The sequence below is a fragment of the Apteryx mantelli genome, chromosome 36 (genome assembly GCF_036417845.1).
Source record: "Apteryx mantelli isolate bAptMan1 chromosome 36, bAptMan1.hap1, whole genome shotgun sequence".
NCBI lineage: Eukaryota > Metazoa > Chordata > Aves > Apterygiformes > Apterygidae > Apteryx > Apteryx mantelli.
The window spans coordinates 1,078,774-1,092,326 of NC_090013.1; the positions used below are offsets into that span (position 1 = coordinate 1,078,774).

The window sequence follows — 13,553 nt, forward strand, 5'->3', positions numbered from 1 at the left end:
CGGGCAGCCACGCGAGGCGGTCGGGGTAAGGCCGTGGCGGCGAAGCTCGAGTAATAAATAACAGCTCCCGTGCCGTGGGACGGGGACAGGCACTTGGCGGCGGAGTTTGGCCGTGAAAAGCGTCCCCCCCCCCACCCTTTCTGCGCGGGGCCACGTTTGTGGCCGGGGCCTCCCCGAACGGGGGCGAAGGCCGCGGATTTGGTCCGAAAATCTCGGCCGTGGCCGTGGCTCACAGACACACGTTGATGGGCTTGGCCAGCTCCCGCTCCAGGTCGAGGATGAGGGCGTCGAAGTCCTTGAGGTTGAGCCGGGGGCCGAAGGGCGCCTCGGCCTCCAAGTCGGCCACGAAGACGCTCGTGGCTGTGGCTGTGGCCGGCAGCACCTCCTGGCCGCAAATGCTCCAGTCGCCGGCGTAGCGGTTGCTAGGGGGGCTCTCGGGGCCCCGGGGACGGTGGCGGGCCACCACGGGCCGCTCGGGCGCAGCCGGGCCACGTTGGGGACACGGGCAGCCGGGCTGGGGGGCCAGATCCTGCTGAGGGGCTGCGGAAGGGAGAGAAAATAGGAGGTTAAGGCCACGGACCCGCTGCCGAAAATGGGTGGCCACGGGGAAGCCACGTGGGATAGAAGCCACGGATTGGATGATGAAAACAGGCCACGGACCCACTGCCAAAAATGGGTGGCCATGGGGCAGCCACGTGGGATAGGAGCCACGGATTGGATGATGAAAACGGGCCACGGAGCAGCCACATGGGGCTGGGGGCCACGGACCCACTGCTGAAAACAGGTGGCCACGGGGAAGCCACGTGTGGCTGGGGGTGGCAGGCAAAAACGGGGCAGAAATAGGTTCTTTGGCAGAAATGGAGCCACGGCACAGCAGCCCACGGACAACCTCGTGGCCCGTTCTTTTCCCCAAATCCCAAGAGCGATCCTGGGCCGGGAGCGAAGCAGCACCACGCGGATCCCCACCACCACCACCACCACCGTGGCCACGTGGCGTGGCCCGTGGCCGCCCCGCTCACCCGGCCAGGCCCGCAGCAGGTAGTGCAGCACCTCGAGGTGCCTCTTGAAGTCGACGGTGCCGGCAGGGTGCTGGGCGCGGGGCGAGCCGGGCTCGTGGCCGCGGCCCAGCAGGACGGGCCCGAAGCACACGGCGATGTTCTGCGGGTTCATGCGGTTGAAGGCGTGGAAGGAGGCCACGAGGCTCAGGTGGTCCAGGAGGCGCGTCAGCGTGGCCTGCCGAGGGGGGCGGCGTCAGCCATGGAGCGCCCGGACGCCGGGGCCCCCGGGAAAAGGGCGCTCGGGGAAATGGGGTGCTCACGGGACACGGCGCGATTCGGCCACCACGGGCTGCGGGCGGTGACGTGGGAGGGACGATGTCCCAGGAGATGGACCCTCCTTGGCCCTCCCCTTGGCCAACACCACTTCCTGGGTGCCAGCACCCATCTTCTCAGCACCATCACCCAACTCCTCAGTGCTAGCATCCACCTCCTTAGTGCTGTCACTCATCACCTCATTGCCAGCACCCACCTTGGTGCCATCACCCACCTCCTTGGTGCCATCACCCACCTCCTTGGTGCCATCACTCATCATCTCATTGCCAGCACCCACCTTGGTGCCATCACCCACCGCTTTGGCATCACCACCCACCTCCTTGGTGCCACCACCCACCTCTTCAGCGCCATCACACATCTCCTTGCCTTGAGCACCCACCTCCTTGGTGCTGTCACTCATCATCTCATTGCCAGCACCCACCTTGGTGCCATCACCCACTTCTTCAGCGTCACCACCCACCTCCTTGGTGCCACCACCCACCTCTCTGGCGCCATCACACATCTCCTCGCTGTGAGCACCCACCTCCTCAGCGCCATCACCCACCTCTTCAGTACCATCACACATCTCCTTGCCACCAGCACCCACCTCCTTGGTGCCACCATCCACCTCTTCAGCGCCATCACCCACTTCCTCGGCACCAGCACTCACTTCTGCACCAGCACCCACCTCCTTGCCACCGCCACCCACCTCCTCCGCACCCGCACCTGGCCACCAGCACCCACCTTCTCGGCGTCGGGCAGGCAGTCGAGGAGGGCGACGGCGTCCCGCCGGCCCGGCAGCACCCCAGGCGCCCGGGCACCCATGGCCTCCAGCACCACGCGGTAGAGCGTGGGCGTGATGAGCGGCGTGGGCAGCTCCCGCAGGTAATCCTTGAGGATGCCTGGGGGCAAGCGGCTGCCGTGTCAGAGCACCCAAGGGTGCCACCACCCCCCCACCCGTCACCCCAGCACCCCAGCGCTCACCCGTCACCACGTTGATGTCGGGGTAGAGGCGCTCCGAGAGCGTCACGGCACCGCTGTCCCGCTCGAAGGCGTCGCGCAGCTCCTTCTTGACGGCGGCCGAGCCACAAAGCCGGTACAGACCCACCACCTGGGTGCGAGGAGGGCGGCGTCACCGGTGTCCCCGAGAGGCCACCACCTCCCTCGCGGTGCCACCAACCCACCTTCAGCCCCCGCTTCTCGATCTCGGCCAGGCACTTCTGCATGAGCAGCGGCACCTTGGTGGCCGCCCGCTCCCGCTCCACCAGCCGCCGCAGCTCCACGCCGAAAACCTGCGGCTCCCGCTCGCCGCCAGCCCGCCGCTCCGCCAGGGTGACCTTGCAGAAGAGGACGCCGCCGGGGCGCAGCCGCAGGGCCAGCCGCCGCGCCTGGCCGCCTACGGGTGCAGAACGCCGCCCTGAGCATCGCCTCCCCCGGGCGCGCCCGCCGCCGCCCCGCGTCTCCTCGCTCACCCGCGAAAACGTGGGGCAGCCCGAGGGCGCCGTGGCAGCAGAGGCGGTTGCGGCCGGCGGCCGGGTCCCAGGAGAAGAGGAGCACCCGAAGGTGCTGAGCGCCCTCCAGCTCCAGGTTGAAGGTGTGGTTGAGGGTGAGGAAAGGCGCTTTGCAGGGCAGCGGCGCCGTACGGCCCCGCTTGGCGCCGTCCACCTGCAGCACGCAGAAAACCTCGCCGGCGCCCGCCGCCAGGTCCCGCACGCCGCACAGGTGCACGCTCAGCAGCCCCGAGACGGGCCGGCCGCGCCGCGCCGCCTCGTCCTCGTCGCCGTAAGGTTGGAAAGCGCCGGCGTCCAGGCCGCCCTCCTCTTCCTCGGCCTCGGCTCGTCGCTCCGGCGAGTCGCCGTCGCTCAGGTAGCCGCCCTTGGCGGCCGCTTTGGCGCGGGGCGGCGGCGAGGCCACGCTGCTGTCCAGGTGGTAGCGGCTGATGACGTTGCTGGATTCCTTGGCGGAGGGCGAGGCGAGGCCGGAGCCTTCGGCCTCGGCGCCGCGGGGGGGCCGGGGCCCGCGCAGGCTCAGCTTGCGCCGCAGCTCGGGCAGCTTCTTCATCTTCAGGGAGAGGCGGCGCACGGTGCCCGGCGACTTGGCCTTGCTCGGCGAGCGGCTCTTCTTGGAGGCGTCGGGGCTGCAGGGGGGCGACGGGGGTCCCGGCCCCACGCAGGGCAGCGGCACCTTCCCTGGGGGGGGGCGGGGGGGGTGAGTGGGTGCTGGGTGCCCCAGGGTGGGACAGGGGGCAGCGTGGGGAGCCGCTGAGGGGGGGGATGGGGACTGGGGGGTCTGAAGGACAGGGAGGAGATGGGGACTGAGGGGGCTGGGCAATGGGGTGGGGACAGGGACTTGGGGGTCTGGGGGACAAACTGGGCGCACCAGCCTGGGGGACGGGGACTTTGGGGTCTAGGGGACAGGATGGGGACAGGGACTGGGGGGTCTGGGGGACAGGGAGGAGATGGGGACTGGGGGGGCTGGGCGATGGGGTGGGGACAGGGACTTGGGGGTCTGGGGGACACTGGCCTGAAGGACGAGGTGAGGACAGGGACTTGGGGGTCTGGGGGACGGGATGGGGACAGAGACTAGGGGGTCTGGGGGACAGAGAGGAGACGGGGACTGGGGGGGTCTGGATGATGGGGGGGGACAGGGACTTGGGGGTCTGGGGGACGCTGGTCTGGGGGATGGGGTGGGGACAGGGACAGTGGGATCTAGGGGACAGGGAGGGGACAAGGACAGTGGGGTCTGGGGGACGCTGGCCTGAGGGATGAGGTGGGGAAAGGAACTTGGGGGTCTGGGGGATGGGGACTTTGGGGTCTGGGGACGGGGAGGGAACAGGGACAGGGGGGTCTGGGGGACACTGGTCTGGGGGACAAGGTGGGGACACCAGCCTGAGGGACGGGGACTTTGGGGTCTGGGGGGCAGGGAGGGAACAGGGACAGGGGGGTCTGGGGGACACTGGTCTGAGGGACAAGGTGGGGACACCAGCCTGGGGGACAGGGACTTTGGGGTCTGGGGGACAGGGAGGGAACAGGGACTGGGGGGGTCTGGGTGACGCTATGTTGGGGGACAAGGAAGGGACAGGGCCCTCGGGATGCGGCGGCTGGGGATGGGACAGGGATGGTGGCACCCGGGGGACGCTGTGCTCGGGGATGGGGACCTCAGGGTGCAGCGGATGGGGACGGGACAGAGACGTTGGCACCCGGGGGACATTGTCCTCGGGGATGGGACAGGGACAAGGGGACCTCGGGCGACGCGAGCAGCCCACAAACCCCGCAGGGGACAGCTGCCCGCCACCGTCCCCAACCCGTCGCCCCTCACCGCAAACAGGGCTCCCGCCGGCACCCGGCTCCTCTCCTCGGCCACCGGCGGGCGCCCGCGGCGGCTCGTGGGTGCTCTCAGGTGACACCGGGTCCCCACCCGGGGTCCGTGGCGGGTCCCGGGCGCCCCAGGGCCACGGCTCGTCCTCGTCCTCGGGGATGGGATTGTACCAAATCTCGCCGCCCGCCGCCTCGTCGCCCGCCAGCACCCAGCGCCGGCTGCTGGGCTCCAGGCTCTGCAGGTAGGCGCCGGCGCTTTTGCCGGAGCCTCCGGCCGCTTCCTCGGAGGGCGGCGCGTCTTCGGCGCCATCACCCTCCTCCTCCTCCTCCTCCTCTTCGTCCTCGTCGGTGTCCCCGGCAGCCGGCGGCCTCTTGGCACCGGGCTCCTCGCGGGCACCGCGGGCGAAAGGGGCCCAATTCTGCCGGCGGGGCGGCTCGGGTGCCGCGGCGGGGCTCACCGGGGGGGGCTCTGCCGGGGGGGGCTCTGCCGGGGGGGGCGCGGAGAGGGGTTGGGTGCTGGGGGGCACCCGGTGGTGTCCCCAAGCGCTTGGGGGGGGGGGGCTGTGTCACCCGGACCTTGCCGGTTTGCACGTGCACCCCGGACCCCCCCCCAGCACCCATTTGGGTCGTATGCCCCAAATCCCTGCACCCGTGCCCCCCCCCGGCTCAGATACCCATCCCGGACCCCCACCCGTGGGGACACCCCTGCTTGAGACCCCCACCTGGATCACCACCTTTGGGGACCCCCCTTTGGCTCGGATACCCACCCCGGACCCCCACCCATGGGGACACCCCTGCTTGGGACCCCCAACCCAGACCCCCACCCTTGGGACACCCCCAGGGGCAGAGAGATCTGGAGGGGGGAGCGGGGGGGGGAGCCCGTCCTTGGGGGACAGGGGGGACCCCCCCAAAGGGACCTGGGGGAGTCCTGAGGCGGGGGGGTCCCCAAAAGTCTCTCCTGGGGGGGGAAATCCTGAATTGGGGGGCTTGGGGGTCTCTCGGGGGGGGGCCCTGAGTCAGGGGAGCCCCGAGGGTCTTTCCAGGGTGGGGTCCTGAGTTGGGGGGGGCCTGAAGGTCCCTCTTGGGGGGGGGGGTCCTGCGGCAGGGGAGGGGTCTCTCGGGAGGGGGGGGTTCCTGAGTCAGGGGTCCCCCGGGGGGGGACTTGGAGGTCCCCAGAGGGTTCCTCCGGGGGGGGGGTCGCTGAGTCGGGGGTCCCTGGGGGGGGTCTGTCAGGGGGGTCCCTGAGTTGGGGGATCCTCGAGGGTCCCTCTGGGGAGGGTCTTTCGAGGGGGTTCCTGAGTCAGGGGTCCTGGGGGGGCTTGGGGGTCCCTAGAGGGTCCCTCTGGGGGGGGGGCCCTGAGTCGGGGGATCCCCAGGGGTCTCTTGGGGGGGGGGCCCTGAGTTGGGGGATCCTCGAGGGTCCCTCCGGGGGGGGGTCTCTCGGGGGGTTCCTGAGTCAGGGGTCCCTGGGGGGACTTGGGGGTCCCTGGGGGTCCCTCTGGGGGGGGTCCCTGAGTCAGGGGTCCCCGGGGGGGTTGAGGGTCCCCGGGGGGGGGGTCTCTCGGGGGGGGTCCCTGAGTTGGGGGTCCCCGGGGTCCCTCCGGGGGGGGTCTTGAGGCAGAGGGTCCCCAGGAGAGTTTGGGGGTCGCTCTCGGGGGGGTCCCTGAGCCAGAGGGTCCCCGGGGGTCTCGGGGGTCCCTCCGGGGGGGGGGGGTCCCCGGGCGGCTCCCTCTCGGGGATGGCGGGGAAGGAAGTGTGTGGGGGGGGGGTCCCGGTGCCCCGCGGGGTCCCCGGTAGCTCCGTACCTCGCTCGCCGCCCTCCGGCTTCTTGCCGCGCGGCCGGTCCCTGCCCCGCAGCCGCGAGAAGGTGCGTCGCAGCAGCGGCTCCGCCATGGCCCGGTAACGGCCGGGGGGGGGGGGGGCCCGGTGCGGCCCCCTCAGCGCCGCCCGGCGCGGCGGAGCCCCCTCAGCCCGGCGGGGCCCGGTGAAGCTCGGCGCGGCCCCCTCAGCCCGGTGGAGCCCGGCGGGACCCGGCGCGGCCCCCTCAGCGCGGCGGGGCCTGGAGCGGCGGCGCCGCCGCCATCCCGCTCCGCCGAGTCCTGCGATGGCGCCCGCAACGCGGCCGGGACGGGGCGGCCCCGGGACCCCACCTCCCCGCGGCGGGACCGGCCTCTTCCCGGGATCTCCCCGCGGCGGGACCGGCCTCTTCCCGGGATCTCCCCTCGGTGGGACCGGCCTCTTCCCGGGATCCCGGACACCCCCCCCTCCCCGCCGGGATGGGCTGTTCCCGGGATACCCCCCCCCCTCACGGCGGGACAGGCTGTTCCCGGGACCACGGACACCCCCCCTCCCCGCCGGGATGGGCTGTTCCCGGGATACCCCCCCCCCTCACGGCGGGACAGGCTGTTCCCGGGACCCCGGACACCCCCCCTCCCCGCCGGGATGGGCTGTTCCCGGGATACCCCCCCTCACGGCGGGACAGGCTGTTCCCGGGACCCCGGAGCCCCCCCCGGCCGGGATGGGCTGTTCCCGGGACCCCGGACCTCCCCCCCCGCCGGGAGGGGCTGTTCCTGGGACCCCCCTCACGGCGGGACAGGCTGTTCCCGGGACTCCGGACCTCCCCCCCCGGCCGGGATGGGCTGTTCCTGGGACACCCCCCCCCCGGCCAGGACAGGCTGTTCCCAAGACCTCGAACACCTCCCCCCCCGCCCCGGCCTGCGGCCACCGGGGGTACTTGGGGGGGGTGGGAGTTGGGGGTATTTGGCAGGGGGTTGGGGGTATTTGGGGGGATGTTGTGGGGATTTGGGGGTGATCTGGGGGGTATTAAAGGGTCGGGGGGGTTGGGCGAGCTCGGGGGGGGTATTTGGGGGCCTTTTGGGGGAGTATTGAGGGGGTTGGGGGAGCGCGGGGGGGTATTTGGGGGGGGTTGGGGGAACCCAGGGGGGCATTTGGGGGGGGCGGGAAGCCTGGGGGCAGTTGGGGGGGTCCCATTAACCCCAGCACCCCCCCTCCACCCCCACTGCTCTGCGGGGGGAGGGAGGGGGGGGGTCCCGGTGTCCTGCCGCCACGTGCACGCGTGTGGCACGACATGGCGTCACGCGGTGAGGCGTGAGGAGACGTGAGGCGACGCGACGTGGCGCAACATGGCGTCACGTGGTGAGGCGCAACGAGGCGTGAGGAGACGCGATGTGGCACGACATGGCGTCATGCGGTGAGGCGCGACGAGGCGTGAGGAGACGTGAGGAGACGTGAGGCGACGCGATGTGGCGCAACATGGCGTCACGTGGTGAGGTGCGACGAGGCGTGAGGAGACGTGAGGAGACGCGACGTGGCGCGACATGGCATCACACAGTGAGGCGCGACGAGGCACGACGAGGCGTGAGAAGACGTAAGGAGACACGACGAGGCACGACGAGGCGTGAGGAGACGTGAGGAGACGCGACGAGGCGTGACGCGACGTGATGTGGCGTGACGAGGTGTGATGAGGTTTGGGGGGGGGGGGGTCGCTCAGGGCTGCCCCTCGCACACCCAGGCCTGGGGGCTGCTGCAGGGCCGGTCGCCCCAGGCGCCGTCCACCCCGGCCACGGCGCAGTTCTCCCGGCGCCCGCCATCGGGCTGACCCACCTGCCACCACCTGCCACCCGGACACACGGACATGGGTGAGCGCGGCGCCCTGGCCCCCTCCGCCGTTCCCGTCCCCCCCCCGGCGCCCCGCAGGGCCCTACCCGGCCTCCGGCGACACCGCGCTGCCGTTGGCCCCCGTCCACACGCCCTCCGCCGCCTCGTCCCGGATGCCGAGCCAGGAGGGGCCGTGCACCAGGGTCCGCACGTGCTCCTGCGGACGGCAACCCCAGCACCCCAGAATTTAGCTTTAGGTCGAGATTAGGGCCCCATGGGCGTTCGGGCACGCTTAGAGCTCTCTTAACCCTATATATTTAAGGTTAGAGCTCTGTGGGGCTTTGGACTTGCTTAGGGCTCGCTTAACCCTATATATTTAAGGTTAGAGCTCTGTGGGGCTTTGGGCTTGCTTAGGGCTTGCTTAACCCCATAAATTTAAGGTTAGGGCTCTATAGGGGTTTGGGCTTGCTTAGGGCTCGCTTAACCCCATAGATTTAGAGTTGGGGGTCCTGTGGGGGTTCAGGCTCACTTAGGGCTCGCTTAACCCTTTAGATTTAGAGCTTTAGGCTTAATTTAAGAAATATTGCCCCCGGGGCATGCGTTTGGGGCTAAAGACGGGGATGGGGTGGGCAGCAGCGACGCGTGGGTGAGGGCTATGGGGGGCTGAGGACAACCTGGGGTTAGGAGCAGGGTTTTTTGGGGGGGTTTCGCAGGAGGCTTCCAGCCTCATCCCCCAGCCGGGCTGAGTGTCCCCTTCCCGGACGCCTGGGCCCCCGGGCGCCGCTCACCTGCTCACGGGGGCTGTCGACCTCGAGGAGGTGGGCGCCCAGGGCCGAGCAGAGGCTCCGCGCGTCCTCCCAGGGCAGCGCCGTGGCCGAGGAGAAGTAGCAGGAGTCCTCGAAACGGCTCCAGCCCTTGGCGCAGGGCAGGCAGTCTGGCAAGCGGCACCCGGGGGGGCTTAAGTTAGGGCCCCGTGGGCGTTTGGGCTAGCTTAGGGCTTGCTTAACCCCATAGATGTAAGGATTAGGGCCCCATGGGGGTTTGGGCTCACTTAGGGCTCACTTAACCCCATAGATTTAAGGTTAGGGCTCCATAGGCATTTGGGCTACCTTAGGGCTCGCTTAACCCCATAGATGTAAGGATTAGGACCCTGTGGGGGTTTGGGCTAGTTTAGGGCTCACTTAACCCCATAGATTTAAGGTTAGGGCTCCATGGGGGTTCAGGCTCGCTTAGGGCTCGCTTACCCCATACATTTAAGGTTAGAGCCCCGTTGGGCGGTTTGGGATAGCTTAGGGCTCGCTTAACCCCATATATTTCAGGTTAGGGTTAGGTGGATTAGTTTAGGGCTACCTTAACGCCATCTATTTAGGGCTCAGGTTAGGTGAGCTAGCTTAGGGCTAGCTTAACCCCATATATTTTGGGTTAGGGCTGGGTGGGCTAGCTTAGGGCTACCTTAACCCCATATATTTACAGCTAGGATTAAGTGGGCTAGCTTAGGGCTAGCTTAACCCCATCTATTTAGGACTCGGGCTAGCTTAGGGCTAGCTTAACCCATTTTATTTAAGAATTAGGGCCCCGTTGGGGTTTGGGACTATCTTAACGTTACCGTAACCCCACCTATTTAAGATTAGGGCCTCGTGGGGGTCGAGGCTAGCTTAGGGCTCGCTTAACCCCCTATATTTAACGCCCCCCCCCCCCCGACGCACAGGAGTGGGCGCAGATGTCCTGGCCGGTGTCGCGGTCCACCCAGCGGCTCCACTCGCGGTCGCCGCTGTAGAGCGTCACCACGCGCTGCTTGCTGTGGCCGTAGTTGAAATGCAGCTCGTGGCCGGCCAGGACGAGCAGGCCGTCGGCGCGACACTCCCAGCGCTGCAGCGCGCCGGGCGCCCCGCAGGGCCGCAGCTCCACGGGGCTCAGCTCGGCCGCCCGGGCCGCCGCCACGCACGGCCCCCCGGGCCCCCCGCTCCGCAGCCGCCCGCCCGCCGCCCACTGGAACCGCTGCTCCGGGGCGCCGGGCCGGCACGCCGTCACCGTCAGCTGCTGCCCGCGAGCTTCGGCGCATTTGGCGTGCGCTTTGTTGTACAGCAGGAAGGAGCAGGAGGCTGCGGGGTGAGCGGAGGCGTTGGCGGGCGGGGGAGATTTGGGGGGCGGATTTGGGAGTGGGGGGGGGGTCGCGCTCCAGCGCTGCGCCCCGAGATGCGGATACTCACCACCGGTCGGCTCTTGCACCGCCACAGCCGTCTCGTTTGTACCTGCAGGGTGACAACATGCTGTCACCTTAACTCTGCCCGCAGCACCATCACCTTAACTCTGCCCACAGCACTGTCACCTTAACTCTGCCCACAGCTCCATCATCTTTACTCTGCCCGCAACACTGTCACTGTAACTGCCTACAACACCGTCACCTTAACTCTTCCCACAGCTCCATCACCTTAACTCTGCCCACAATACTGTCACCTTAACCCTGCCCACAGCTCCATCACCTTAACTCTGCCCACAATACTGTCACCTTAACCCTGCCCACAGCTCCATCACCTTAACTCTGCCCGCAACACTATCACCTTAACTCTGCCCACGAGGGCAGCAACAGCCCCACAAGCACCCAGAGGCCCCTCTGATACTCACTCGGCTGCAGGTACAAGGCGAGGAGGAGCATGTTGAGGACCACCGAGACGCCCAGGGCCACGGTGATGGCCAGCACCCACCTGGACCCAGGGCTGCCGGATGGGAGAGCCTGACGCCCCCAGCTGGAAGCGCCGTGGTGTTGGGCCCTGCCGGAGCCGCAGCTCTTGGCTAGGGTGGGTGGCTCAGTGTCCCGCGGGAGGCTCGGCGTGGTGCACGGAGGGTCCAAGGGCTCGTAGGGGTTCTCCTCGGTGAGGCACAGGGTGCTGCAGGCTGGGGAGGGGGGCAGGGGGACGGCAGGGGTGGGGGGTGTCCCCACCTTGGTGACGTTGTCCACCCTGGGGACACCCTCGGGGACCAGGGGTGGAGATGGGGGATCACCTCTTGGTGCCACCATCCGCCCTGGGGACACCCCCTTAGTGACACTGTCCGCCCTGGGGACACCCTCGGGGACCAGGGATGGAGATGGGGGATCACCTCTTGGTGCCACCGTCCACCCTGGGGACACCCTTGTGGACACCAGGGATGCAGATGTCCCCCCCCGCTGCAGTCCCGGAGACCTGCATTGGGGCTGTGGCACCCACCAGGGTCACCCCCACCCCAGCCAGCACCCCGGGGTGCCCCGTACCTTCCTGCGAGCCGGGAACGGGCACCAGCGGTGGCCCTTGCCCGCGCGGGCCCATCGCCACGTTGCCGTACATCGTCCCTGTGGCCACCCCGCCGCCTGTCCCCGCCGATAGGGATGGGGACAGGAACAGGGGGGTGGCCCGGATGTGACGGGGCCTGCGTGGGGCCCCTCAGCACCCTGGGGCCCCTCCCCGCGCCCAGCCGCACTGCCTGGTGGGTGCAGGGCCCATGGGTTGCACCCATGGCAGTGCCTGGTGGGTGCTTGTTCTCATGGTGCACCCATGGCAGTTCCTGGTGGGTGCAGGGCCCAGGGTGCACCCATGCTAGCACCCAGCACGTGCCCATGTCCAGGGTGCACCCATGGCCACGTCCAGCACATGCCAATGTCTAGGGTGCACCCATTGCAACGGCTTGTAGCCGTGGGGCCCAGGGTGCACCCGTGGCCAAGCCTGGCACGTGCCGATGTCTAGGGTGCACCCGTGGCAGTGGCTGATGGGTGACCAGGCCCAGGGTGCACCCATGGCAGCACCCAGCATGTGCCCACGTCCAGGGTGCACCCATAGCAGCCATGGGTGCATGTTCATGTCCAGGTGCACCCACGGCAGTACCTGGTGGGTGCCCAGGGTGCACCCATGCCCAGCGTGTCCATGCCCTGGGTGCGCCCACCCCTGGGTGCGCCCACGTCCATCCCTCCAGCGCGCATGGGGGGAGCCGGAAGCGGGACAGCGGGAGGCCCCCGGTGGGTGCCCAGCCCCAGGGTGGCCCCGGGCGCGCAGGAAGAGCCGGGTGCTATCAGCACCCACCAGCCCCGGCCACAGAGCCGGGTGCCGGAAACCACCGCGGTGGCCGAGTCCCGGCTTAGCACGCTGAGCCTCGCCCTATGGGTGCTGCAGCAGGACCCGTGGGTGCCGTGGTGGTCCCCGAGCGCGTGCACGTCCCTGTCCCCATAGCCAGCCCTGTCCTCCCCCAGCCATTGCCACACATGTCCCCAGAGGTCCCCAGGCATGTCCCGGTCCCCGGGGTGTCCCCACCCATGTCCCATCCCCACACCCATGCCTGTCCCTTGGGGGTCCTCACAAATGTCTTCAGCCCCAGGATGTCTCTGCAGATGTCCCCATCCCCTAGGTGTCTCCATGCACAGCCCTGTCCCCTAGGGGTCTCCAGCCATGTCCCCATCCCCAGGGTGTCCCCCCAGATGTCCCTGCTCCCACACACAGGCTCATCTCCAGGGTGTCCCCATCCCTGTCCCCATCCCTGTCCCCTGGGGGTCTCCATGCACGTCCCCATCCCCAGGGTGTCCCTATGCCCATCCCTGTCCCCATACACAGCCTCATCCCCAGAGCATCTCCACCCATGTCCCTGTCCCCATGCCTGTCCCTGTCCCCTGGGGTCCCCACAGATGTCATCCCCACATGTCCCCATCCCCAGGGTGTCCCCTCCCATGGCCCTGTCCCCATACCTATTTGTCCCCTAGGGTCCCCACACCCATTCCTAGCACCAGGCATTTCCCCAGCCCCAGGGTGTTCCCAGGCTTGTCCCTGTCCCCACACGTGTCCCCACCGTAGTGTGTCCTGCAGCCACCAGGCGTCCTGCAGTGGTGGGAGCGGAGCCACCGGCGGGGCAGAGGGACCTGAGCCCAAGTCGGTGACCAGTAGGGCCCTGTCCCGTCCCGGGGTCCCAGGGATGCCCTGTCCCAGGTGCCATCAGGTGCCACCAGCTCACCCACCTCTCCCTGTGCCGCAGACTAGGAGGACAGCAGTGATACCCAAGTGACACCAGAGTGCTGGGACATGGCTGATGCCGGTGACACCAAGCCAACACCAGGGTGCCAGGACGTGGCAAATGCTGGTGACACTGAAGGGACAGTGGTGACACCAAACCGACACCGGGGTGGTGGGACACAGCAGATACCAGTGACACCAAACCGATCCCAGGGTGCTGGGACCCAGCGCGGGTGCTGCTTCGCCCAGCTGCAGCTGGCACCCATGGGGACAAGCACCCATTTGCTTGCACGCAGGGTGGGCGCCGCTACAGCCGCAGCTCGAACCTGCTGCTACAC

At 68.9% G+C, this 13,553-nt stretch overlaps 2 protein-coding genes across 2 annotated transcripts; both read right to left on the reverse strand.

Annotated features, from left to right (window-relative positions):
- Window positions 1-188: 188 nt before the first annotated feature.
- On the reverse strand, window positions 189-6,543 carry SYDE1 (synapse defective Rho GTPase homolog 1). The gene is made up of 8 exons (XM_067314641.1): window positions 6,433-6,543; window positions 4,629-5,111; window positions 2,783-3,499; window positions 2,495-2,706; window positions 2,295-2,421; window positions 2,055-2,212; window positions 1,020-1,233; window positions 189-540 (listed from the first exon to the last, which is right to left on the reverse strand). Exons 1-8 carry the CDS (start codon window positions 6,518-6,520, stop codon window positions 230-232), a joined length of 2,310 nt encoding a protein of 769 aa, XP_067170742.1. The 5' UTR covers window positions 6,521-6,543; the 3' UTR covers window positions 189-229.
- Window positions 6,544-8,096: 1,553 nt separating this feature from the next.
- On the reverse strand, window positions 8,097-11,557 carry LOC136995044 (macrophage mannose receptor 1-like). Its single transcript, XM_067314726.1, has 7 exons — window positions 11,496-11,557; window positions 10,871-11,140; window positions 10,456-10,497; window positions 9,952-10,347; window positions 9,034-9,179; window positions 8,353-8,462; window positions 8,097-8,261 (listed from the first exon to the last, which is right to left on the reverse strand). Exons 1-7 carry the CDS (start codon window positions 11,548-11,550, stop codon window positions 8,135-8,137), a joined length of 1,146 nt encoding a protein of 381 aa, XP_067170827.1. The 5' UTR covers window positions 11,551-11,557; the 3' UTR covers window positions 8,097-8,134.
- Between the last annotated feature and the right edge of the window lie 1,996 nt (window positions 11,558-13,553).